The sequence below is a fragment of the Podarcis vaucheri genome (genome assembly GCF_965113315.1).
Source record: "Podarcis vaucheri genome assembly, chromosome: 6".
Taxonomy (NCBI): Eukaryota; Metazoa; Chordata; class Lepidosauria; order Squamata; family Lacertidae; genus Podarcis; species Podarcis vaucheri.
The window spans coordinates 52133784-52161510 of NC_138764.1; the positions used below are offsets into that span (position 1 = coordinate 52133784).

The window sequence follows — 27727 nt, forward strand, 5'->3', positions numbered from 1 at the left end:
TGAGTAGAGTCTTGGGTTTCAGTGTATGTGATTCCCAAAGGAGAACTATTAACCGTGTGACTATTCATCACGTTAATGGGAAATAGTGACCGGTGGAAGCCAGTCCCCTTCTTAAGACAGAGTTTAACTTGGACCTATGGCAAACTAAGCTCCATTTCTTATGCACCTGTTGAAGGGAGCCAAGCATAAATTTATCTAGATAATTTTCCACCTTCTTCATGCTTCTGAACCAAACATTTCAGAGGATCAAGCTGGGAAAGTGGACTGGAGACAAAGCAATGGATTTTCATTCCCCAGCAGGAATTCAGAGTCCCAGAAACACTTAAGCCTCTTTCAACCTTGGTTCCCTATATGTTGTTGGACTGCAACTCCCATCACCCTGGAACACTGGTCCTACTAGCTAAGGATGATGGGAGTTGTATTCCAACAATAGCTGGGGACCCATGGTTGAAAAAGGCTGTTCTAAATGGTGCTGTTTGTCCTGCAGGGATTATACTCTCTGTATTAACTCCTTGTACATAGAGCAATGAAAGATGCTCACCTGTCAGCAGCACACCCCTCCATACACACACACACCTTAGAAAAGTCAACCCAGAATTCCCATTAAATCTCCCTGTAGTCGTGGCCCAGCAAAAGCTCCCTGTTTCCTGACACTGAGCAACTTAGTGACCTGGAATGTCTGCCTGATATCTTGCTAGGCTTTCTACCGCATCTATCATATCATATGGTTTATTTATTTTATGCACTGCACCTCACTCTGGTATCTGTACAGGTGGTGGGCAGTATATTTATATTTTTAAGACAATTGTGTGGGGTTTGTCCTACTTGCCATGTCTATAATTCTGCATCAGCTGCAGGAGTGCAAACTGACTCTCTCACTCTGGCTTTTATTCCTCTCCCATTCCAGCTCAAAACAGTACTTTAGTTCAGCTTGCTTATGCTTCTTCCTTCCCCTTGATTGCTTTCTGCACTTTCTTTATTTGCCCATACTGGCTTGCTTTGCCGCAAAGTGTATTTATTGCTAGCTAGCACACATAAATGCTCAGACATACATTCAATTACCTTTGAACAATTTCCATTTACTTTCTATTTTTTGCTTCCCCCCTGTTCAATTTCACCAAGCTCCTGCATTCTCCTGAGTGTGTTCAACTGACATGCACTCTTCTTCTAGTTCTTCTTTAATTAAGGACTTGCACTAAATTCTCATCAGTGGGATTCAGTGGCTATCTTGTTTATACATCTTGGGCTGGGAATGTAAGCTTACCCCCCAAAACAGAGCAAGCGGTGCTGGTGTTTTGTTTTCTCCATCTACCATTGAACAATTATGCATAAAATCACTTTCCTGCCATGCATCTTCAGAATTGTTTTTGTCCAGACATGATTTCCAGTAGTAGGGTCTAGGAAACACACTATTTTGGCAATGTTTTCTGGACCATGTATTTGCTCCAGCACTCCTTTCCTTCTTCACTCATTCAGTCTAGGAGAGAGGATTTAACAACTGCTTAGGTTACGACAGGTGTGGGAATATAAGGGGCGGGGCTGAATCAGAGCATTGGTTTGTTTAGCTTATTCTGAGTGAGGGCATGACAACTTGCACAACTTGTGATCTACCAAACTGAACGCAGCTGATCTGCAATGTACTTTAGCCTGCAATTGCTGACAGTTAGTACTGAAAAAGTAGAGACATCACCTTGCCAACAAAGGTGTGTATAGTAAAAGCTATGGTTTTCCCAGTGGTGATGTATGGAAGTGTGAGTTGGACCATAAAGAAGGCTGATTGCTGAAGAATTGATGCTTTTGAATTATGGTGCTGGAGGAGACTCCTGAGAGTCCCATGGACTGCAAGAAGATCAAACCTCTCCAGTCTGAAGGAAATCAGCCCTGGGTGCTCACTGGAAGGACAGATCGTGAAGCTGAGGCTCCAATACTTTGGCCACCTCATGAGAAGAGAAGACTCCCTGGAAAAGACCCTGATGTTGGGAAAGATGGAGGGCACAAGGAGAAGGGCACAACAGAGGACAAGATGGTTGGATAGTGTTCTTGGAGCTACCAGCATGAGTTTGACCAAACTGTGGGAGGCAGTGGAAGACAGGAGTGCCTGGCATGCTCTGGTCCATGGGGTCACAAAGAGTCAGACACGACTAAACAACAACAACAACAAGTACTGATACCTCACACCGGATTACTGTGCTGATTTTTTTTTTTTTGATACTGTTTTATTTAACTCGTTTATTTTAATAGGATTTTGTATAGTTTTAATACACTGGAAACCATTTTGGTATTTTCCTATAAATGAAAAGTGGTGTGGGGGTATATATTTTCTCTCTCTCTCTCTTGTGTTATAGTCTGCCTCTCAACCCCATGCTCCATCTTTCCTTGTTATTGGGCACAATCAGAACTGCAATTATGCTTGGTCAATATGTAGCTCTTCAGATTGCTTACTTGGCAGGTGCCCAGGATCTAAGCAGGGAATGGAAGCTGAGGCTGGGGAAATCTATGGGCCTTGAGGGATTGGAGCTGACAGTGTTACTTCTCCTCCTCCAGTCAATTATTTTCCTCCAGCCCCTTCTAATACTCCATTTTTTATAATAAATGATGGATTACGTACATAAAAGCTTTTTAGAAAAAACAGGGCTGTTGTACCAGGATTTTATCCTATGAAATTCTAATCTACGATAACTCATGAGGCAAGCATCCCTCAGCAGGTTCTTTCTCTCTTCTTAGCAACACAATGTATTGGGGGGGATGGGGACCAACACACCTGAGGACAAAAACAACACATAGAACCCACTGGTAGAGATGGTTACAGTGCTTTAACATTTGCAGATGGATCTTAATCAAAACTAAATCATGCTGCAGTCTTATATACCAATATCTGTATGATCTATGAGGTGCATGGGTATCTTCAGGAATTTTTCCAGGGGTGGTCAAAGTAAAAACTTGGGGGGTAGGGCGAATTTCCCAGGGATGCGCAGGGTAGTTTTCATGGCCAGGAAGCTTCAGTCCCAGAGGCCAAATGTGCCCCTTCAGGCCCCTACTTTTGCCTTTGGCTACAGCAAAGGCAATCAGGTCCCATAAACTTGCCCACAAGAAAATGTGGCCTTCAGACCCTCAGAGGACTAAACCCCCTTGGTTTAATCCTCTGACTTTTCCATTATTGCCTCTTCCTCATTTTGCTCGTCTCCTCTTTCCCCAATAACTCTACTCTGACTAACCTTGCAGATCACCCCATGTAATTTCTCCATTTGCCCTTTGCCCGTTCTAGTTTGAATCTCATGAATACTGCTGTCTATTCCCCTCTTCACCTTTAAAGGTGTCTAGAGTAATGTTTTAACCTACTACGGTCCTGATAAGCACCTAAAAACTTTGTTCGGGGCTATTAAATAGGGTTTGCCAAGTTCCCATTTGCTTCCTAATTCACTGGAACTGTGTTGAGTAGAACTTTCAGCTGAATTCCAGCTATCCATTGCATACAGAAGCACTACATTTATGTAAGTGATTAAGATGCAATATCAGTTGTTGTTGTTTTTAAAAACTCTAAACTGGCACTATTACTGAGATGCCTGAATGCAACTAATGTTCCTAAAAAACGCTGAACTCCCTCAGATAAAAGATGCAGCACCTTAAATTAGGCTGAAAAATCCTGACCTCTGCAAACCTTGTTTTCATCCCCCTCCTCACATACATTGATGCTATATGAATATCACTAGATCTCATTCAGATGCAACGTATGGTGCTGTGGACTGAAACAGCTCTCTGATTGTAATTAATCCCCAGAACAATTCCTTGCTCCCATTAAATATTAGCAGACATCATAGATAACCAAGGAGGAGAGATAACATGAATGTTGTGAAGGAGAGAACAGTAATGCTGGTAGGTTCTCCCACATTTTAATTTTGACCTTCCCTTGAAAAATAAAGTTTCCTTAGTCCCCCTTCCCTTTGGCCCCTATTTGCAGCCAGAGAATTACCAGAGCTTCTGCCTCTTTGAGTTATTTTCTTCTCACTGATAAAACCTTAAATCTTTTTAAAAGACTGCTTGTTTTAATTGAAAAATTTCAATCAATCTACAACCCCCCATCCTAAATAGCCCCACATGCAGTAAATAATCCGTAGTGAGTCTTTCTGCAGTAAAGAAATAAATAATTCTGAATCTGCTGTATCCTACTTGATCTCCAAGCTTTAAATCACTGTGGTTTGCACTGAGCTCAGCCAAAATACTAAACACACTGGAGCATGACTATTACTTAGGGACTGCAAGTCTTTTTTTAAAGGTACAGCATCAGAGGCTGTCAACCTTTCCCCCCAGGGGAGCTCTATCATGATGGAGCCTGCTGGTTCTGTGCAAGCAAATTGGCTTCCATGCCACTTCATCTGCTCTTAACGTTAGGGGTGAAGAAAATGCTTTAGACATAAGAACAGGTGGGCTGTAGAGCCAATACCTCAGGGAAGTTGCAGAACAGCCTTCCCAAAAGGTCTCTAAGAAGAGAATGGATGGCTGTTAATCAGGTATTGTACAGTATAAGGCTGGGAATCCTGATTTGGCAGGGGGTCAAACGGGATAAGTTATAGGAGCCCTTCCCTTGTTGTGATTGCATGACAGCAATATGCAACATCCAACGAGAAGACTAAAAACCTTTCTACTTAATTCAGCCCAGGTCCTTGGACATCAGATTTCCTTACTCTTTTCCAGTAAATCTGATCCATTTCAATTTGGTGTGCCAAGTAGTGTTTACTAAGGTAATTCCTCTCGTTTCTTTGTGATGCATTGTACCAGGCAAGACATTTGAACATTTCCCTTGGTTTGCATGGATTGTTGGTATTTGTTTCTTCTCTGAGCAGAGTCTGGTTGCATGAGGCCACACCCAAACTGGCATGTGCAATATGAGTTCTGCTTAAGATAATATCCAAGTCCCTCATCCTGTCAGTGCAAGGATTTCCACATGTGCATTAGGGCTCCCCCTCCCCCACCGCATGTGACCTGCATTCTCTCTATATCTGTTCTGGAGCATTGGAGAAAACCCCATAACAGATTTAGGGGATGGATGGGGAGAGGAGACAGAATGGGGGGGGGGTCCCATGGTGCAAGTGGAAATCCTTGCGCTGACAGGAGGCTTACTTAACGCCTCACTGGATACAAGCCTAAGTGTGCCATTTCCGTGATTTGCACTGCACATGTTGGACCAGATTACCATTGGCCAGGCTGTGGTAGCTAATTTTAGTCGCTTAGTGGACACACACAACTGAGAGTAAATCATATTAAATTCAATGAGACTTTCTTCTAAACAGGTACAGTATGTATAGGAATGTGCTGTAAAGGGATTCATTTCTGATTCAGCTTGCAGACAGGTAGTTGGAAAGCAGTCTGTGCCATCATCTTGAAAGAACATAATTTTTGAAGTACAATTTATAACGCTTTAAAATACGTTGTGGGAACAGCTTATATTCTTTTAGAAAGAATCTGTATTAAATCACTGGGCAGTGAATTGTATCTCCTTTCACATAGATATAGAGCTATTGATGCTGGCAGTGCTTTTTCTGGGGGGTCCTCAAAGGTACGCAGTACTGGCACCTTCATACCCCCCCACCCATGTTAAAAGTGTGTCACTTCCTATAACAACTTCATGGTGCGTACTGGCACCTTTTTTCTAAAAAGGAGAGAAAGCACTTGATGTTGCTGAGTTTCTTTGCTTGCTAATGTATATGCTGAGAAGAAGAATAAAGTACAGTCTTTCTTGGATTGCACCACTGCAGACTACAGGAGCAGGACCACATGTTTGAACACAGTCCACTATTGAAAATAAACAAGCTATATCCGGACGCTTCTGTCATTGTCCGTATCAGTTGCAAATTTCCTTTCTTTAAAGGGTCATTGTGAAAATTCATTAGCATTTATGTAATGCATTGATGTTGTTTTCACAAATCTATGCATTTTGATGCACACTTTACTCAAATAGATGCATTTTTTGTACACATTGTCTGGAGAGCTGCATTGCAAAATTCAGAGAAGTGCAAATTTCAAAGGATAGCTGTCCTCCAGTTCACTTTTTGCTTCAGGCAGAGCAAATTACGGTAGGCAGGTTCACCTTCAAATGTGAACTCAACCAATTTTGTCCCCCATCCCTAAAAACAACTATTTGCAAAGAGAAAATTAACACTACACAGAGAAGGCTAAGCTCATTCACAACATGCAGCTTTTCTACATGCAAGTATGTTGGGAGGTATTTATATATACATTCTCATGATTCTTTTAAGCATGCAACTCAGCCCAAAATCTCATATGGAGTGTCCAACCTGCAACCCACTACAACAGACTTATGGTAACTGAATGCTGGTATTTCTATTATCCTGTTTTTAAAAATCCATGTACACAGAAAACTAGCACATTAGGAAGTTGACTAGCTTGGACCATTCTCTTTGATATTCTAATTTTCTACATGCATTCCCAAGTGTAAGGTAAAGGTAAAGGTAAAGGTACCCCTGCCCGAACGGGCCAGTCTTGACAGACTCTGGGGTTTGTGCGCCCATCTCACATCTATTGGCCGGGGGCCAGCGCTGTCCGAAGACACTTCCGGGTCACGTGGCCAGCGTGACAACGCTGCTCTGGCGAGCCAGAGCCGCACACGGAACGCCGTTTACCTTCCTGCTGGTAAGCGGTACCTATTTATCTACTTGCCCCCGGGGGTGCTTTCGAACTGCTAGGTGGGCAGGCGCTGGGACCGAGCAGCGGGAGCGCACCCCGCCGCGGGGATTCGAACCGCCGACCTTTCGATCGGCAAGCCCTAGGCGCTGAGGCTTTAGCCCACAGCGCCACCCGCGTCCCTATTCCCAAGTGTAGGTGACCATTAAAGGGGGGGGTTGCATTTTGAAGCTGAGAAAATATTCAGCCAGATAGTGGGGAGAATTGTTTGGTTTGCTAGATGGGGTGTGTGAGAGGAGAGAATGATTTATAATGCTCATTTAGTGTAACTGTGATGAAAGAGATGTACAAGACAGAGTTTCAACTCAGGAAAAGCTTCCATAGTCTTGAACATCAGTACCCACACACCTAAGGACCTACTTCTTAATGAAACCGACAAAAATATATTCCTAGGCCATAGTTACATGAAAGAGAGGAAATTCTCTTCTTGATAAATGCCGCAATTTCTGTAATGGAAAACTGACTTTCTAGCAAAGTTGGCATACTCAGCAGAGCTGTATCTTGTTGTTGGCTTTTTCCTCTGTATGCATCTCCCTCCCTCTTCCTCCTCTTTTTTCATAATTTAACTGCTTGCATAAAACAAAGAAGCACACAGGTCTGTCAAATGATACCTCCAGGCTAGAAGGTCATAGTTCTTAATCCTCTTAGGGGGATAGACTTGGATGAGTTCCATAACTAATAACCCAGCCAATAGCATTTCAGGCTGATGGAGGTGCTGTCCTCTAGAAGAGACATAAAAGTTAAGATCCAATCCGTTTGATGGAGACCCCCAAAGGACTTATCAAATATTGAACGGCGCTGCTAACTGGCTTTGCCCTTGTCAAATCCTTATCGCGGCAGAAGCCTCACTCACTGTGGCATAGAAATGACACAACAGATCTTATTAAAATGAGATTGTGGCTTTGAAAGGAGTCTTATTAATTCCAATAATTGCCACTGCTTTGCAAAACGCGGGGTGGGAAGTCAACCCACACTCTTGAAAGCAAAATGGTCCCACATTTTAAGAAGTAAAACAAGCGCAAGGATGGATCATAGTGCGACTGGTCTCTGCAGTGGCAACATTATTAAATGATCAGTGAGCTATTAAAGCTACAGTGCTTAGTATCTCCCCTAAAGACTCATAGCGCTAACAGGTTTCCAAATTGAGGTTTTTATTGCTGGAAGAAGGCTCTGTGTGCAGTTCTTGAAGCTGCGATTACAGGGAATGGTTGTGAGCAGACTGACACTAAACAGGAGCAACAAATCTTCTTGAGTGAAAACTGGCAATGGATGACTCCCCAAAGTGTTTCAATATGACAGCAAAGAGGACTATAGAAGTGGAAAGGATACTGCATAATAAGAAACTGAAACTAATCAGAAATATGGTGTTTTACTTGGATTTAAATAAAGAGCAAGGTTTTACGCGCCTTTATCTGACCAGTTGGGATGGGTAAAAATGGGTAATTGATAGCGTTACAGGAAATTTCACCCACCATTAACTTCAAATGATATCCTTTCCTAGGGGGCCAAGGTTTCTTATATTCCTTCCAAAGGTATTGAAATGTAGCCACTAGCAGAGGAGAAACTGCTGCCACTTCTGTTTTTCCAAGAGCAGGTCTTTCACCATGTCATTTGGGCCAGAAAAGAGGAAGGAATACTAATCCAATAGCCATCACGAGGATGGTAATGACAGCAGGAACCAATGTTCTGGGGAACACATTTGGAAAATTGAAATCCAGGGAAGCAGCCATTGTTAATTCCATTGAAGTAAGCACTGCATTGGGTCAAGTAAGTTTTTTTTCTATCTCTCTCTCCTGTGGCATAATTTTATAGATTGCAAATGCAGGATAGTGTAAGAGGAAAAACTGAAAATAAAAGTCAAGCAAAAGAAAGAAAAAGGAACCAGTTGAAGACATTGCTGCAATTATAGTGGACAAAGAGTCCCTGTACAGTGGATTTTAAGAACCAGCCCGCCTTTTTCAGCACCCTTATTTCGTTTGTTACCAGCTCAACTGATTAGAGGACAGAGACACTGGAGCGCATCTGAAGTTGAGATAAGAGAATCATTACAATACTAAGGGTGCAAAGCCTTTATCTCCTTTGCATGTGAGAGATGCAATTGTCTGCAAAGAGTGACTGAGAAACATCCCAAGATCAAGCTTTTTCAGACTACCAATGCAGCTTTCTGCAGGAGATCTATGAAGTACTAAACACTTGGAGCCAATGATAGATGAAACAATTGACCTCTCATATGCACCTACATCAAATGTAGTTAAGCTGAAATCCAGAGAAAGAATAAATGAAACAGGTGCTGCACAGTGTATCTGCAGGACTTTAGAAAAGGTTTTGGTCACTGAGACTTGTGCTACATTAAGAAGCAGAGTAATAATAATAGTAATACCTTCTGAATGATATCATGAATGTTTTCTTTCTTTTTAAAAAACTTTCCCATCAGCCCCAGCAAGCATGTTCAAGGATGATGGAACTATAGCCTTGCAACATCTGGAGGGCCACAGGTTCTCTACTCCTGCCTAGATCCTGGGTTAGGTCCCTCATGACAAACAGTGGTTGGTTCTGAGCTGACATCAAACATTACTTGAAGTGATTAGTGTCCTTGTTTTAAATGAAAGCTCAGTTATTTTCAAGAGTGTGAAGTCTTGTTCTTCCAGATTTCCATGATGTGATTCCCCCACCTACAGTCAGAAGTGGTACAATCCAGACTCAGGTTTACCCACCTTGATTCAAGGTGAAACCTGGCACATTCTTGCTAATAAAAGTTGATTCTGAATATATATATATATATATATATATATATATATATATATATATATAGGTATTTCTGCTACTTTGTCTCCCTTTGCCCCAGTTGAATAATAATCCTGCATAGGCTTCAGGGTCATTTCTACAATTAGACTGTAGCTCATTTACAAACCTCTTGGATTAGTTTCTCTGTATAATACTTCCAGCTTTCAGCCACAGAGCTAAGACTTTACATGATTTCACATTAGTCATCTTCTCCATTTGAAGAAAAAATAATGAGCAGAGATATTTCCCCCCACAGAGTGTGAACTCTGCATCTTAAATTCATTTGTTTTGATATCCCTAATGTGAGTAGGCGGGTAATAACAAATGCTTCATTTAGAAGTTGGCATCTTTACATAAGATGCCTGGAAACCCTGAAATGTTATACTTCTGGAATTTCCCACTACTGGAAATTGCATCAGGTAATTACTGATAACTGCATTTGTACAAGACACAAATAGATTTAAGTTTCAGAATGGACGAAAAGCTAATAATATAATGTATGTGTGCACAAAATGGAAGCGCATACAAAATCATGGACAATCATTGGTGTTTGCTGGAGGGACAGGGTGTTTGGTTCAGTAGGTTATGTAAAGGTGATACATAATCAAGCTGTACGTAACATTCCCTTTCAGAAGTTGAGAATCCTCTTCAGAGTAGCCAAGTCACATGAATGTGCATGAGGTAATCCAAGTGGGAGCATACGTTACAATTTTAGCAACATATTATTTAGTTTGAACAAAAGTGATACCCAATTATGACACTTGTAAACCTGTTAATAAATATTAAGGCCAGATCTATTGGAGTATTAATCTCAAATTTACTTATGCATCATATCACTGTAATTTACGTTTGCAGCTGGTTTGGATTTTAAAAAACTCTTTTAAGCAATTCTCCTTAATTAGACACTCAGATATGAAACTAGGAAGGAATGTGGCCAGAACCTTTTTGGATTACTACAGGCTAAACAGCATCACAGAGAGGCCACTGGCACCAATCTCAAGTACATGGTAGGTTTCAAAATGCATCTGGCTTTTTTGAAAAAGAATTCTTTACCTTTTTTAATGTAATTACGGTAAACGTGGTCAGTTGTGTACCTAGCAAAGCCATCCTGATTTAGCATTAAATCTCCAGAATGTGGTATCTATGTTCCTGAATGGCAGTGATACAATGGTGTGTGTGTGTGATGGAATCGTTGATGAGCTTGCTTTCCACAATTTTTTTTTAAAAAATGTTGCTAGTATTATTAAAAACTCAGTTTTACTCCCTGGGTAACAGCTTCTTCAGGAAGAGCTCCTTAAAAACCTCCAGGGATACATGCACTTGCTTAGCTACCTGCCTCCCTAATAACAAATTACTTTCCCAAGCTTTCTGAGTTCAGTAAAAGGTAAAGGGACCCCTGACCATTAGTTCCAGTCGTGGCCGACTCTGGGGTTGCGGTGCTCATCTCGCTTTATTGGCCGAGGGAGCCGGCGTACAGTTTCCGCGTCATGTGGCCCCCATGACTAAGCTGCTTCTGGCAAACCAGAGCAGCGCACGGAAATGCCGTTTACCTTCCCGCCGAAGCAGTACCTATTTATCTACTTGCACTTTGACGTGCTTTCGAACTGCTAGGATGGCAGGAGCAGGGACCGAGCAACGGGAGCTCACCCCATCACGGGGATTCGAACCGCCGACCTTCTGATCGGCAAGCCTAGTATGTGTATTTAAATGACATAATTGAGAGGGTGAAGGCTATGCTCTCACACAAGTACTAATGATTGGGAAGTGGTAGGCCAGGGGTGGGCAACCTGTAGCCCAAGAGCTGCAATTGGAACTCAGCCAGCTTGGTCCTTTTTCACGCATGGTCAGGGATGATGTTCTCTAGCAACATATGGAGTGCCACAAGTTCTCCACCCCTGAAGGCATGTAGACAAATAATAATGAAGGTATCTCACTTGAAATAAGTAGATCTGGGTCTGGAAACCCCACCTATGCCACCATGAGCTCAATGACGGAAGAAATGCAAAATATAAACATACAAATAAATAATAAGTGTTTCTTTGCTGCTACAATTTATGCCCTTCTTTTCTGTAAGCTGATATCCGAGGAAGCTTGCCATAAAACTATAAAACAGTACAAAAACATATCTTCCAAGAAAAAAACTGCAACAGACAGAAACAGTGAGATAAGGTCACAATTCCTTACAAATTTTCTGGAATGTTGTAAGCTTGACTGCCTACCTAAAAGAGGGCTGTGATGGGGCAGGAATACCACTCTTGGGGCACTGTTCCACAGTCTAGGCACCATATAAAAAGATCTTGTCTCTTGTGCACCCTCACCACAACTCTGAAGACAGAAGGGGCTCCACCATTGAGAGGGATTCACAGACAAACTCATATGGAATGGAATGAGGTGATTATTGAGACTGATGAAACAAAACCACCAGAGTGTGAGAATGGGGGGTGGATTATTGAATCTCCAGCTTTTGTGCATTTTCACGATGCTGCTATCGTTTCTTTCACTGAACCTGCACTCGGGCTGCGACACCTCTGCACCTTTTACCTTGCCCCACCTCGCAGCCAAGAGTGATCACAGATGCATTGTGAAGCAGCAGAATTTGACAAAACAAAATACACTTCTCTCAGCTACACAATCTCTGATGTGTTTGTATTGCATGCAGCTCATAGTCCATCCATATACAGTCAGCGACTACAGAAATACTGAGCAAATCATATTTCGCCTGTAAACAGATAATTCTGAAATCTTTCCGTGATTATATCAGCTGTATTTCTTACACTAGAATCGGCAAGATAAGATCAGAGCATGTCCCTCTTTCTATTTTAGCTTCTGGCACAGTGCTGCGAGAAGGACCTGGCCTTGAGAGCCAGTGTGGTGTAGTGGTTAAGAGCGGTAGTCACGTAATCTGGGAAACCGGGTTCGCGTCTCCGCTCCTCCACATGCAGCTGCTGGGTGACCTTGGGCCAGTCACACTTCTGTGAAGTCTCTCAGCCCCACTCACCTCACAGAGTGTTTGTTGTGGGGGAGGAAGGGAAAGGAGAATGTTAGCCGCTTTGAGACTCCTGAAGGGGAGTGAAAGGCGGGATATCAAATCCAAACTCTTCTTCTTCTTGGTAAATCTTTGAGCCTGAGCACCATGCCTGTGCTGTTAAGACACCACAGCAGGTAGAGAAATAGCCTGCCTGTGAAACGCTTCAGTTAATTGGAAAACAGGCTTTCTGAACCATTTAGTAAATCCAATTTAATTAAATGTCATCACAGACTGAGAGTATTTTCATAAAATACACATTCTTCTACTTCTGATGATAAGGAAGTGACTCGAGTATTAAGGTTTACATTTCAGCAGCATAAGATGCCACACATATTTTTTTAAAGAAGCTATTTGTGTGAGGTAGAAAGGGGAAAGTCTATTGCTTGAGTGTCGTCATTTTGTCATTTTGCCCCTAGTCAATACGAAGTGATACCAGCGTGTGAGATCAAGGGAAGTATTTGGGCTTTGGGGGAACCTTCCTTCAGATTCCATAACCTGGATCTGAAACCCATTCCCCAAATCACAAGTGCCATGTCCTGTGAAAGACATCTGTGCATTCCTCTAAGACCATCATGAGTGCCTTTTTAACAATACAGTATCTGTGATATCACTGAGGATTAGGCACAATCCTGTGACCCATCTCCATCGCTACAGTTTATAACAGTGAGTGAGTGCTGACTTGATTTATCACACAAGTTCTCATGCAGGCTTTTAAAAACAAAGAAGGGCAAGATTGCCTCTCCATCAAGAGCAATGCTGTATCATTTCGGGGATTTTTAAAAAATCTGTTCATTGTAAGATATGCACTGCACCCTCACATTACCAACAGAGCTATCCTCAGGTCCATTACCATTCTTTGTTCCTAAGCATTTCCTCTGTTGAAAGGTTATCCCTCTATCCCTCTACTACATTTATAAAATTTGCATTGCATTTTTTAAAATTACATTTGACAGCAATTGCACTTCTCTTGCAGGAGTGAGGCCCGTGCCATTCAGAACGGTGAGAAAAGCAGTTCCACTTGATCTAACACACACACACACACCCCAAGCCTATAGGAAACTGCCTCACACACATGGCACTGTCCCCCCACCCTATTCAAAGCAAGTGTTGCTAACTGAGATGCTCTCTTGCATTGCGTTATCCCACCCCTCGAGAACAGATTATCAGAAACCTTTGGGGCTGCAGGGGGGAGAGGTAATACTTTCCCTTCACCCCCATTAGCAGATTCTCCAGTTACAACACTACTAGGACCACCAGTTGGCTTGCACCCATAGCCTCTGCTATCTGCTATCTTTGCATTTTCATATACTGTCCACTGACATCCACGTGAAAGCCCACATCACACTCCCATAGGTCAATGTAATTTGGGGCAGGGGAGAGATGCTGGAATCCCAAACAACTTAAGTCTGATTTTGTCGAGCAGTAAATTGCATGAGGAATGGAATAGCTATTACCGTTTAAAGGCAAATTATATGTTTTGCCTCAGAAATTAATTTTTGTTTCCCCCCTTGTCTATTGATAATTATAATCTGTCAGTTTTACTCCTACATGCGTCTGCACATTTTAATTGCAGATCTCAATGCTTGTAGCTGCTGCTGGAGGCAGAAAAATAAAACCCTTTCAGTTTTAAACTGTGACACATTTGCGTGGGCTCAGTGAAAGGGATCCATTTACAGAAATCAGAGAGATTTGCATTGCTTGGACAGCCTCAAGCAGAGGGCTCACCAAAATACCCTATTACAACAATTACCCTGTCAAGGGCTTTAGAAATCAAAATGCCGTCTGGAACAATGCAGCCCCATATTTTGCGCACAGGCTGCATGGATGCAGATGCAGCAAACACACAAATTGAGGCTGTGCCTTTCGGCAGAAGCACAAGAGAAGGAAAAGTTGGGCAGTTAACCTCTTCATCTCAGTAGGAGGAGCACCAGGAACTGTTCCGACCCTCTATGTAATGACAATGCCTTATCCTGCTCCCTCTTTGAGATGAAGAATCGTTGGCTGACAGGCAATGAAATCTCTGCTTTGCACCACACAGTTAAAGTCCCAGGTGTTTCAGTTTAGCAGGGATAACCCACATGTTCTGATATCGTCCCCAAGAAAATTTCCACCCACCCATCAACTTGATTTTAAATAAGTCACTGTGTTTCCCCCTCTTCTTTCGTACTCTGCATGCCTATGTTATCTGATGCTGCGAGATCATACATAATGAAGGAGCAACCTTTTAGGAAGTGTGCTTCATGTGTTTATCTTAAGCCATAAGGCTTATGGTGCTACCAAGAAGTATCACCTCACTAATCATATCACTTTAAGTTCTTACTGTGGCAAGCAAAGAAACTGGTACAAAATATTGGTACAAGCCCAATGAGGGGTGTGGTCTGGAGAGAGTCTCAGATTCTAAATATAGAGGCCTGGAAGGCCGTTCCCTGCCCCTCTTCAGGATGGAATCAATATAAACTGAGAGGATTTCATTTGCAATATTACAGAAGTTAAAGCTGCCCTTTGGGAATCTAAGACAGGGTTAGCAGACTAGGTGCATCCTTTACGGGTGTTGATTTGCTTCTAGCTTGCTGTGGTATTCCATTTGCAAATAAGACAAGTATTACAAAGACACCGCAAGTCTTCTGTGTTGTGCTGTGTTGTGCTGTCTTGTTAAAAGAAAACTGAGTGCTATCCCTGTAACAAGAGACAGAAGGAATAAATTGTATGGCTAGAATAGCTTTCTCTCTGTGTTTGTTCAGTGCCTGAATAGGGCTCATTTTGAGCTTTTTAAACAAATTATATCTTTCTTTGGGATTTTCCTGGCAGCAAACAATTGGGCTCTGAGATTCTTCCCAAGTATTTTCATAGGATTATTCCACATATGCAGCACTGTCAACACTGGAATGTATTTTACCAGTATATCTTGTTGTCTTCATTTGTTGGCAGGAAGGAAAAAGCATCTTCCAATAGATGTTCCTACCATCGGGCTCAAGGGAATAACCAACCTTCCACTAAGACCGAGAAGAGAACTCAGGCAACTCTTAAGGAACCCACGCACTCATCATAAAGCACTAAAACGATAAACCCTTCAGAGAAGCTGGGACAACAAAACTCGATTCAAAATTGCTTCCCTTTCTCTTTCCAGCCAATCATTTTTGAAAGGGGGGGGGGAGAGATGCTACTTTACTTGCAAATGCTACTGTTGATTTTGTTATTGGTTGATTAATCGCAAGCCTTTTCCCTCAAAAGCAAACCAACAAATTACTTCCTGCCATGTTAAGAGCTTCAAAACACTGAGCAAACCGAAGAAAGCTTTCCACAATGCTGGATAATTTCTACATTTATTGCGTAAGACATATATCATTTGCAAGTGTTAAAGGGGTTAATTCACATGGATACAGGTCCTGGCAATATTCCCTAGGACACTGTGATGTGTCATCTTTAATATCTAAAGAGTGGGTGATATCCAAGTTTGTGTGGACAGGAGTAAATGAAACCCCCCCTCCTTTCCTGTTCCTTTCAGTACCAGCACCAATCTGCTCTGGAGCATCCCTGAAACCTCCAGAAAAGATTGAGGAATCAGGTGCAGAATTTTCAGGGGGGAAAGGGGAAAGAGAAATCCTTGTAGGAAAAGGGAAACTCCTGTAATACTTCTACTGAATGCCAATGTATCTACTCTTGGCTCCTCTAGAATATATGCAAAGTAATGACTCGCAAAGAAAGCTTGATAATCAAAATGACCTCTTACCAGTATGGATTAAAAAGCAGGCAGAGGGAGCCTTGCGCGTGAAACTACTGATACTGTGTTTGAGTTTTGTAAGGTTTCATTTGAATTTTTTCAAAGTTGGTTGATATGTGTGTGTCCATTCAACATGTTGATGGAATCAAAATACTTGCAAAGTTTGCTGCTGCTTTCTGAATGGAGTTTGTTATGTTATGTTACTTAAGTTATGCTATGTCATGTCAGTCTTCAATTTGGTACCCTCCAAATGCTTTCGATTAAAACGATTGTACTGCCTCAAGCTGATGGGAGTTGCAGGACAAAGCATTTGGAAGGCACCAGGTTGAGGAAATCTGTACTATGTTATACTCAAGACCAGGTGAAATCTGGTCACTTGCTCTTGGAGCACTTAATAAAGAGTTAAATGCAACTGTTGCTTTTAGTTTTTATTTTGGTCCATGCTCATGTTTCTTCACTGATTGGCAGGCTCACTTAGTTACCAAAGGCAAATAAGAGCTTTACTGCTGCTGCTTTTCACTTGGTTGGATGAGATTTATTCAATGTATGTATGGCTTCACACGAAAGCAGTCCCGAAATAATTTACAGAGAATATCCATAATATATAATAAAAAATCCACTAAAACCAAATATGCTAAAAGTGTTCACCCAAAAAATCACCCGGCAGCATAAAATAATTAAATAAATAATATAAGGATGAACACCAGAAGAAATGGCCAAACCATCGGGGCTGTCCAAATGCCCAAGAAAATAAAACTGGGTTTCCCAGGTGCCAGGAGGACAACACCGTCGATGCCAGGTGAGTCTCCTTGGGAGGTGGACACACAGAGAAGGGCCTCAGATGTTGATCTCAAGGTCCAGGTTGGTTCATATGGGGGAAAGGGATCCTAAGGGTCTGATTATAGGTCAGACCCCACACCATAACCTCAGCTAAATTGTACACAGAAGCCATGTTGTGTAATGTCTTCTTATCTGTTTCATTAACCCACCTTTGCTATTCTGTCTTAATATATTTTGAATCACTTAATGCCAGCTTTAATTCAGCATAGCTATGTCTGCTCTGTTGAAAAACCAGCTTCATCAGGCTCTTCCCTCAATTGTCATTTGCAGTCATTCCTACAGGCTAGTAAGAGGACTACCGTATTTTTCGCTCTATAACACGCAGATTTTTTCTCCTAAAAAGGAAGGGGAAATGTCTGTGCGTGTTATGCAGCGAATGTGTGGTCCCTGGAGCCGAAAAATGAGGCAAAAATCAAACCGCGCTTCAGGGAGAAGGGAAGCCTGAAGAGAGGAAGTGGCAGCTTTCCTGCATTCTGCCTCAGGGTCTTACTGCCCGCCCTCTCTGTTTCGTTACTGTGTTTGCTCAAACGGAACAAAGCCCCTCCCCTCCAGGCAAGTAGAGGGGAAAGCAGAGCGTCCGTCCTTCTATCCTCTCCCTGCTCCGGAGGAACAATGTTTGTGAAGGGAAGAGAGATTACAGGTTCGGCTTAAAATTCTGATTTGACTTCCTGCTTTTTGTTTTTGGAGACACACAGCATTCAAATATGCTTTCTTCCATTTAAAGAGGGAGAGAGAGAGAGAGAGAGCACACGCTGGCTGGCTTGTGTGGGTGGGTGGGGGGGAACTTTTGCCTTCCTTTCCTCACGTTATAGCCCTCTCCTGCATTCTTAGCCTTCTGTGTTTTTCCTTCCCTCCCCACTTAAAATGTGGTTACAAAGCATGGATCCACATGGATCCTCAGGATCTTTGCATTGGGTCACCCCAAATTCACCATCAGAGCACACAGCATGTCCATGGCTACAGCCTGCCCCCCCCAAAAAAATCACGCACCCACTGTTGCCTGGGGCTGCAATGGTGCAAAAACATGGTTACAAAGCATGGATCCACATGGATCCTCAGGATCTTTGCATTGGGTCAGCCAAAATTCCCCATCAGAGCACATAGCATGTCCATGGCTACAGCCTGCCCCCCAAAAAAAAATCACGCACCCACTGTTGCCTGGGGCTGCAATGGTGCAAAAACGTGGTTACAAAGCATGGATCCACAGGGATTCTCAGGATTTTTGCATTGGGTCACCCCAAATTCACCATCAGATCACATGTCTGTGGCCACAGCATGAAGCACAAAAATGATACGTCCACTGTTTCATTCAGAATATTTTTTCCCTTGTTTTCCTCCTCTAAAAACGATGTGCGTGTTATGGTCAGGTGCGTGTTATAGAGCGAAAAATACGGTAGTACCTCAGGGCCTCTGAGCCAGCTCTTCTCTTTCAGCATTGTGTCTTTTAGATTATGAACCTGAGGTAGAATCTGAGTCTTGCAAGCCACTTTGGGAGACTCTTGGTGTGCAAGAGCAGTATAAAAAGGCTTTAAATAAATAAAATTGTATTTTTTCTTCTTCCCTTGTATCTTCTACCCTAACTTGTTTGTGTGTAACCACCATCCCTCCTCATTACAGGCTGGGTGCCATTTTTCAGTTTTCTTCTCCTTCACGCCTTCAAAATTCTTCTTTCAATCAATTGAAATGCTTCCACCTCTTCTAACTTCTTCTTTACATCAAGGGAACAGCACAGATTGAGATCTGTGGGAACTACTGTACTACATCTCCATTCCACAGAACTTCATTTCCTTCCCCCAACTGTTTTTGCAGTCCTCTTCGCAAATGTTTCTATTAAAATTTTGCCTTGAAAATATACTATACAGAATCTGCTTCTTGCTCCAAGTGTGGATTCCTGAGAAATATGGAAAGTTGGCTTTCATTATTATTATTTTTTCAAAAATTGTTTCTAGTCCTCATCAGTGTTAAAAGTTGCAGGTGACCATATAGTATCTACTGGAAAAGTAAAAGAAGCGTAGGACAGGAAATTCATTGCTTAGAGAGAATGGCCTCTATATGCACAGTTCTTTACCATGGCTCTGTGCTGTTTGCTCCAGACTTTTGTCCATGTTCAGAGACCTAAACTTTTTTTTTTTTTGGTAACAGTAATGGCAAAAAATGCTGAACTTCCAACAAAGCCCAAATAGTCCATTCAAAATACAGTGGTACATCGGGTTACATACGCTTCAAGGTTACATACGCTTCAGGTTACAGACTCCACCAACCCAGAAATAGTGCTTCAGGTTAAGAACTTTGCTTCAGGATGAGAACAGAAATCGGGCTCCGGCGGTACGGCGGCAGCAGGAAGCCCCATTAGCTAAAGTGGTGCTTCAGGTTAAGAACAGTTTCAGGTTAAGTACGGACCTCCGGAACGAATTAAGTACTTAACCTGAGGTACCACTGTACGTGATGCAAAATAAGCAAGGTTATGCTATATAGCAGCATAATTTGTTAAATTCCATAGGGGTCGATAGCACTGGTAAACTCAGGACTCAATTTGAACCAAACCTTGGCCCTGGAAAGAACTTCCTGTTTGTAGTAGAATGCCATGACGCCTATCCAAACTTTCAAAGTGCCTCCGGATATAGACAGAGCTGCTAGATTTAATTTCAGACAACAGCTCTGAGTCCTGGAATTAGTTTTCAGTACTACTGCTGAACATGTGTTGTGAAGCAAAAAAAAAAAAAAAAAAAAAAAGAGTCTCTGAACATGTGCAGGACTACTTTCCCTCATTACTGAATGAATTCATGGGTCACCTTGCAACGAAAGCAGATCCCTGGACTGTCAACAACTGCAATATAGGCAAAAGCATGATTTCCTGAACGAGTATGCAGTTCCTTTTGCATCTTCTGATCGACAAGCTCTGCAGGAAGTTTCAACTCTATACAGGCAACGTAGGTAAGCCCATTATTTCATTTTTCCTTGATGCATGTATTGAGTTGTTTCCCAGCATATGCCACTAGAACTTGAAATTCACTGTCAGAAATAGTAACACTATGTGCATGTGAAAACAACTGTATTTAAGTGTAATACAGGCCATATGGTGGGAAATTTTATGGAAATGTAGCTTCAAAGCAGGGCTGTAGTTGAGGGGGTTGCTTAGCTCAAATTCCCTTTCCGATCAATTGCTCCCTCCTTTCTTTCTGAAGTCCCTCGGCTCTTCTTGCTCTGAGTACCTTTGGGTCCTCACTTCTGCCCCTGCTCTCCTCTGCACTCTTCCCTCATTCCCATTTCTCCCTTGTATCCTGTGCCTTCAGTCATGCTATCGCACAACTTCTTAGCTTTATCACAGTCTGTTTCTTGGTTGTTAAAGCAGGTCACCATTTGCAGTGAAGACTGCAGATCACTCATAGCAAAACTGTCCAAATATGCAAAAAGGAACTTGGCTGTCTACCAACTGGCATTAATTTGCAGTGTGGACTAGCTTCTTATTTAAACGGGGCATTTCCAGGTGGAAGATCACAAGTCCCTCAAAATCAGTATTCTTCCATCCATCTCTTTTGGCTTCCTGGTGGTACTTCTCCCATGCTTGCTGGTGAAAGAGCTCACAAAAAAGGAAAGCTGATTAAGGTGTTCTGACATGTACATGTGTGGCACTGTGTTACAAAGGACTGACTGGCCACCACTAGAAGTTGGACATTTAGTTCCCATGCTGTGGAAAGCTGTTCCAGAAGAGATTCTGCAAACACACTCGCTTTTGACTTTCAGGTATCTCTTGAACACTTTTTCATGCCAACAGGCCTTGACAGCTTTTAAATTAGCAACTTGCTTTAATGATTATTTAAAAGGGACCTGGGTGGCGCTGTGGGTTAAACCACAGAGCCTAGGACTTGCCAATCAGAAGGTTGGCAGTTCAAATCCCCGTGATGGGGTGAGCTCCCGTTGCTCGGTCCCTGCTCCTGCCAACCTAGCAGTTCGAAAGCACGTCAAAATGCAAGTAGATAAATAGGTACCGCTCTGACGGGAAGGTAAATGGTGTTTTCGTGCGCTGCTCTGGTTCGCCAGAAGCGGCTTAGTCATGCTGGCCACATGACACGGAAACTGTACGCCGGCTCCCTCGGCCAATAAAGCGAGATGAGCACTGCAACCCCAGAGTCGGCCACGACTGGAACTAATGGTCAGGGGTCCCTTTACCTTTACCTTAATGATTATTTATATTGTTTTTAGTTATGTTTTATACTGCTCTGATATTTTGTGAGATGGTGGTACAGAAATACACATTTTCTCTTAGTTACTGTTATGATTTGTGGGTGGGGTTAATCTGGATGGAACCCTGGTTCCCCTTTCTAAGCCTGCAATCCTCTATCTGTGAGCGTAAAATATACAAAAGGAACTTTGCCAAATCAGTTCCTTTGTCAAGGTAATGGCTTTGGCTGGCTAGCTAAGGACCTGGATTTTGCGTAACCAAATAGGTTGCTCTGTGCCATAGAACTAATGGGTGGGCCTTTCCTCACCCCACCCCACCCAACCTAGCTGCTACATAGGAGAACAAAAGGCAGAGTGTTAGGGGCTATATATGGGCAGTAAAATGAGGTACCTAACAAGGGTGTGGAATCTTCACCAATAAAGAGTTTCTAAGAAAAAGCAAGAGACATTTTAGGAACAGTACAGGGGGTAAATCAATAAGCATCTGAGGTCCCTCTTAATTTTACAACTCGATTGTTCCACTGGTGTTATTATTGATGAAGGGGTTAAGCAAACAGTATGTGACCCAAAGGTGAACCACTAAAGATGACCTTTCACCATATTTTTTTTAAAAAAAGAATAAAATTACTTTGTTTTCTGCGCATTCTGCTCTTCTGACAAAAAAATCCTACCATAACCCCCAAGCACAGATATCTTAGCTTGAATTGGACTCTCTGTGATGGTGGAATTAGGCACTTTTCAGTGACAGGGTGGGGTGGCCTTCATTTAAAATTATTCTTTTTGTCCTATCACACCATCAAGCACCTTTACCGCCAAGCTGCAAACCTGTTACAGAAACACAAAATGAGTTGACTCTTTTGCTAGGGGAACATTAATGCAATCTCAGGTTGTGTCCATTACGGCTCCGACAATATTGTATATGGAATTCCCGGGAGAAGGTTCTGCAGACAGAAAAGGAATCTTTCTATAACCATTTTATGAAATTTACTGGTGTGGATAAAATGAACAGTTTCAAATTGCCAGTCTGGCTATCTCTAAAAGACAGGTGAAGTCTTCTGGCTATCACTGCTCCATACTATTACAAATGGAAAAGCCCTGAAGTAATTGAATAGTTCATCTGCTGGAAACCACTGTGAACTGCTATAACCTAAAAAGAAACAATATATATACAGCTGCAAGTTCAGAAATAAAAAAGCATGCCTGCTGCCTTACCTGGAGATAGTGCAAACACAACATTGTTCAGAGATCGTTTTCTCTCACTCGCTCGCTCCACATGTAATGGGAAACTATGGCTTTCTACTATGTGAGCAAGCTGCTGCAAATCTACTGTTCATTAATGAGAACAAGCCAGGATTAAACCATGTTTTCAGGACCTGACTTGATTCTCAAACCATAGTTCAAAGAAGCCAGTCTCCCCAGTTCAGATGTCACAGGGAGTTTTGGTTACCTTAAAATATGAAAGACACCCATTCCTTCTATGATGAATATGGATGATGAAGATGATTAAATGGAATCCAGTCTGGTTATATTTTTCTCAGAGTTGAAGGCAGTTTGGAAGATTTGTGTTATAAACAGATGCTGTGGGTGAGTGTTGGGTTTTTAGTTTGGGTTTTTGGTTTGACCAGGGGCAACAGTAGGACAAGAACCAGGAATCAAAAAAATCATAGGCAGACAGCTAGGGACACAGATATCTGGAAGCTAGGTTTCATTTTCCTCTTTTGATCAACTAACCTAGGCATTACTGAAACCTGGTGGGATGAGATCCATGACTGGAATCTAGAAATTGAGAGGTATAAGCTGCTCAAAAGATACAGATCAAACAGGAAGGGAGGAGTAGTAGCATTATATGTAAAGGATGTGCACTTGTGACGAGATCCATGACCTGGAGCATGGAAGATACTTAGGCAGGGAGAATCAGCTGCATAAATATAAGATGGGGGACACTTGGCTTGCCAGTAGTACATGTGAAAAGGACGTGGGGTCTCAGTAGACCACAAGCTTAACATGAGTCAACAGTGTGATGCAACAGCAAAAACAGCTAATGCTATTCTAGGCTGTATCAATAGAAGAAAAGTATCTAGATCAAGGGAAGTAACAGTCCCACTCTATTCTGCCTTGGTCAGACCACACCTGCAATACTGTGTCCAGTTCTGGGCACCGCAATTTAAGAAGGATATAGACAAGCTGGAACCATGTGCAGAGGAGGACAATCAAGATGATCAGGGGTCTGGAAACCAAGCCTTATGGGGAGCAGTTGAGGAAGCTGGGTATGTTTAGCCTGGTAAAGAGGAGACTGAGAAGAGATATGGTAGCCATCTTCAAATCCCTAAAGGGCTGCCACATGGAAGATGAAGCAAACTTGGATAGGTTCAAGTTACAAGAAAGGAGATTCTGACTAGACATCAAGAAGAACTTTCTGACAGTAAGAGGTGTTAGTCAGTGGAACAGATTCCCTTGGGAGGCTGTGGATTCTCCTACCTTGGAAGTTCTTAAGCAGAGGTTGGAGGGCCATCTGTCGTGTATGATCCAGTTGAGATTCCTGCTTTGCAGGGGGCTTGGCTAGATGACCCTTGGGGCAGACTCCAACTGTGCAATTCTATTATTCTAGGATTTGTAGAATTTTCTCATTCTAATTCACTGGGTTGAACATTGCAACACTGTGCAATAAACTGATGATCTTTCAAATCAGTTCACTCTTTTGCATTTTATCTTTTTAATTGGGCAAATTGACTGCACAATCAAGATTACAGCATCTCTTATTTGCAACCCTGCCCACCATTTCAACATGGGGCTATGTGTAACTGATAGCAGAACAGGATCCTCTTAGCGTAGATTAGTTTACCTTTACTTAAATAACCCTGGCAGCTCCTTGTTTAGAACATCATCAAAACACATGGCTTAATTCAAGAGATCACAGATTCATCACGATGCTATCAGCACTGCAACCCCTGGGGATAGCTCTCATTGAAAAGGCTCCTTGAATTTGTGATTAATCAACTGGTTAATCACATGGACTAATCAATGAAGACTTTCAGCTTTCCCTAACATGTCAATACTATCAGCAGCTGAATGGAGACCCAGATCGTTAATACTTGACTTCGCATAGTTTGATGATGTTGTGATTTATAATACTGTTTGAGTGTGCATCTGAATAAAATACCTGATATTTGTTGAATTTCATATTTCTGGCTAATAAAAGCAATATGCTTGCCACTCTTTGGGGGTCTGTATGTGAGCTGCATTTGTATGAAAAGCAGGAAGCAGGCAGTGACCATTTTAAGATTGATTAATCACAGACATGTCTCTTTCTTTCTTCTCATCTTTATTTCTTATTTATGGATGATATAGCAGGATGAATTTTAATCAGCTCTTACCCTCTTGCTGTGTTCATCACGTTTCTCTCTCTGGAAACCGCAGATGTTAACCATTTAGGGACACCTGGTGGAAACAAATCAGCTAAAGTAATATCAGGATCAGAAGCTGACTGACTTTGTGCTCGGACTGATTTATTTAATGCCTGTAGAGGGTGTGGGGGTAAGGAACTGGACAAAGGTCACACCCTGAAGGGCTGTGGGGAGTGATGATGTATGTTTGATTAATGATATTGCAAGAGTGCAATGGATTTCCTAACTACGTTTACTGGCCGTTTCTCCAAAAATCTATATCTTTGAAAGAACTGAAGACACCATAAAGTGCACGTCAAGATGCCATTAGTGGAAATGAAATGGAAGGAACCAAAGTGAGCTTTAGGCTGATGCAAACTATCTACCTACCGTGCGAAGATCATAATCAAGCATGACCAGCTATACAGCTAAAGGACCTGAGCTATGGGAATACTCCCTGCTCCTCATTTCCACTGCAGTGACAGGAGTGGTTTGGATTGAGGTGTAAAGGCTGAAAAGGTAAGGAAGACACCCTGTGTTGGCAAGTGAAGCTGTTGCCACATTAGCTGAGCCATCCAAATTCCCCACTTCTACTTCTGGGAATAGGAGTGAGGAATACACCCAGTTTGAAGATGTACATGGTATTATCAAAACCTCTCCTTCAATAGAAATAGCCTCAGAGTGATTTACACAATGAAAAAAGCAATAAATAAATAAATAAATAAATAAATAAGAAAGAAAGCCAAACAACTGGAAGTACAGTCATACCTTGGGATAAATACGCTTCAGGATAAGTATTTTCAGGTTGCGCTCCGCGGTGACCCAGAAGTAATGGAGCGTGTTACTTCCGGGTTTCGCTGCTCGCGCATGTGCAGACAGCCAAAATAACATCACACGCATGCGCGGAAGTAGTGAAACGCAGATGCGCTGTCGTGTCTTACGTTCTGTTCAGGATGCGAACGGGGCTCTGGAATGGATCCCATTCGCATCCCAAGGTACCACTGTAATAATATTTTGGTTTTAAAATTAAGGCCATGGAGAATGTTTAATGGTCTTCACTTGGTCACAGAACGATAGCAAGAGTAGGCATCGGGCAATCCTCTCTGGGGAAAGCATTCCATAAACAGGGCCCACCACCAAAAAGGCCCTCTCCCAGTCTTAGGGATTGTGTGTCCAACACTTCATGCAGGATGTCGCCTTGTCCACTTGCCTGATCCACTCTTTTGCTCTCCCTTACCTGTTAACCCTTTTCCCAAGGCAATATTTCCCTCCTGTGAAAGATGGGGGGGCAGGGGACTGGCAGGAAGGGTGGGAAAGGAAGATGCAAGAGTAAGGTAAAAGGTAAAGGAACCCTGAATGGTTAAGTCCAGTCAAAGGTGACTATGGGGTTGCAGCGCTCATCTTGCTTTCAGGCCAAGGGAGCCGGTATTTGTCCACAGACAGCTTTCCAGGTTGTGTGGCCAGAATGACTAAACCGCTTCTGGTGCAATGGAACACCGTGAAGGAAACCAGAGTGCACGAAAATGCCGTTTACCTTCCCGCCACAGCGGTACCTATTTATCTACTTGCACTGGCGTGCTTTCGAACTGCTAGGTTGGCAGGAGCTGAGACCAAGCAACAGGAGCTCACCCCGTCGTGGGGATTCGAACCGCCGACCTTTTTTTTTTTAATATGATATTTATTGAATTTTTTTGAAATTACAAAGAAAAAACAAAGCAGAAAAAGAAAATAGAAAAAACAAAGAAAAAACAAACCACATTCAAAAAACAAAAATACACCGCAGACAAACAAAAATAAGTCCATCATTCTCAAATCCCCAAGTCTCATCACCTTCTTTCTTAGACCTCCTCCTCCTCCTCCCTTTTTTTGTATCCTGGTTATTAATTATGCAGCAAATCCTTTCCATATTTCATAGTATTCTATCATTACGTTACCTTAATCTATTTTCATCTTATCTTATAGAAAACCTTAAAAACTTAAATCTTAAATCTTATTTTTACCGACTTCTCACAACCATAATATTCTTGCCTAATTCTTTAAACATTTTTGCTAGAGCCAAATAATTTCGTTCCAACTTTTTTCTAACATTCATCAATTTTATAAAACAATCCTGATAATAAACAGAGAAATAAAAACAATCCAATCTTCATCCAGCGTCCCTTCCTCCTGGTCCCGGGTTTTTTCAGTCCTTTTTATCCCATCGATCTAGCACATTAACCTGGCAACCTTATATCCGAGGCCCTTAAATCTCTTCCAGGTCCCTTCCGCAGCTCTTCTTCATATTCTCCTTTCACTCGTGGGAACTCCAGCTTGATGATGTTTTTGACCCTTTTCAACAAATCAGCCCCCTTTCCATAGTCCATGGACTCCATAGTCCATGTGGTATTTAGGAAGATGTTTCAGAATCCCTCCAAAATTGAGAGCCCCCACAGCTCCAAACATCTCACGGCCCATTGCCAGACTCGGAAAGTTCAAACATCCTTGCATAGGGGGGGTCTATCCAACCCCCCATTTCCAAACCAATCCAAACTTTATCTTTCCAAATCTGGCTTTTTCCAAGTTCATTTGTCAAATCCAAAACTCTTGTTCCTGCAAGGCCGCAGCTCCCTCCATCTCTGACGCCCATGATTCAGCAACATCCTCTTCTCTCATCTGCTCTGTCAGGACACACTCCTGATCTAATTCCTGGGTGGGCTCCACATAGTTTCCCACTACCTGTTCAAAAATTCTGGCCGCATTAGTAATCAAATCCATCTTCTCACTTAACTGTTTCTGTAGGGCACTTGTTTTACAGAGAACACACAGGAGAGCCTCTGGATACATTGTCCCACAAGGTCACAAGTCCTTTCCCACGATTGTAATCTGAGACAGCTGCAAGCTCCCTGGAATTAGTTACAGTTTCACAGTCTCCCTCTAGGGGGAGAACTTCTATTTGTTCTTGCAACAAAACATCCTTTTTGAGATATTTTGTCAATATTTGTTCCTTTAAAGTGCGAAAGGAAACAATGGAATCACTATGTTTCTCTTCCTTTAACTATCTGTCAAAAACGTTTGTCTCTGGTCAATGAGCTTCAAAACGTCAGTCCTGAC

The 27727-nt window shown here is 42.3% G+C and overlaps 1 protein-coding gene and 1 long non-coding RNA gene across 4 annotated transcripts in view; one reads left to right on the forward strand and one right to left on the reverse strand.

Annotated features, from left to right (window-relative positions):
- LOC309534535 (BEN domain-containing protein 5-like) overlaps positions 1–16644 on the forward strand; it is a 730363-nt gene extending 713719 nt beyond the window's left edge. Inside the window, exons 12-13 of the mRNA XM_082226761.1 lie at positions 10394–10490; positions 15440–16644. Coding sequence (XP_082082887.1) covers positions 10394–10490; positions 15440–15560 — 218 coding nt within the window. The 3' untranslated portion in view covers positions 15561–16644. The remainder of the gene's footprint in view (positions 1–10393; positions 10491–15439) is intronic.
- The window catches only part of LOC309534574, a 73930-nt gene that overhangs the window by 30901 nt on the left and 15302 nt on the right, over positions 1–27727 (reverse strand). The window contains exon 3 of one of the 3 annotated variants that reach the window (XR_014220791.1): positions 24610–24692. The exons of the other annotated variants lie outside the window; for them this stretch is intronic. This is a non-coding gene — a long non-coding RNA (uncharacterized lncRNA). Of the gene's footprint in view, positions 1–24609; positions 24693–27727 lie in introns of those variants that run through there. 3 annotated transcript variants of the gene reach the window in all.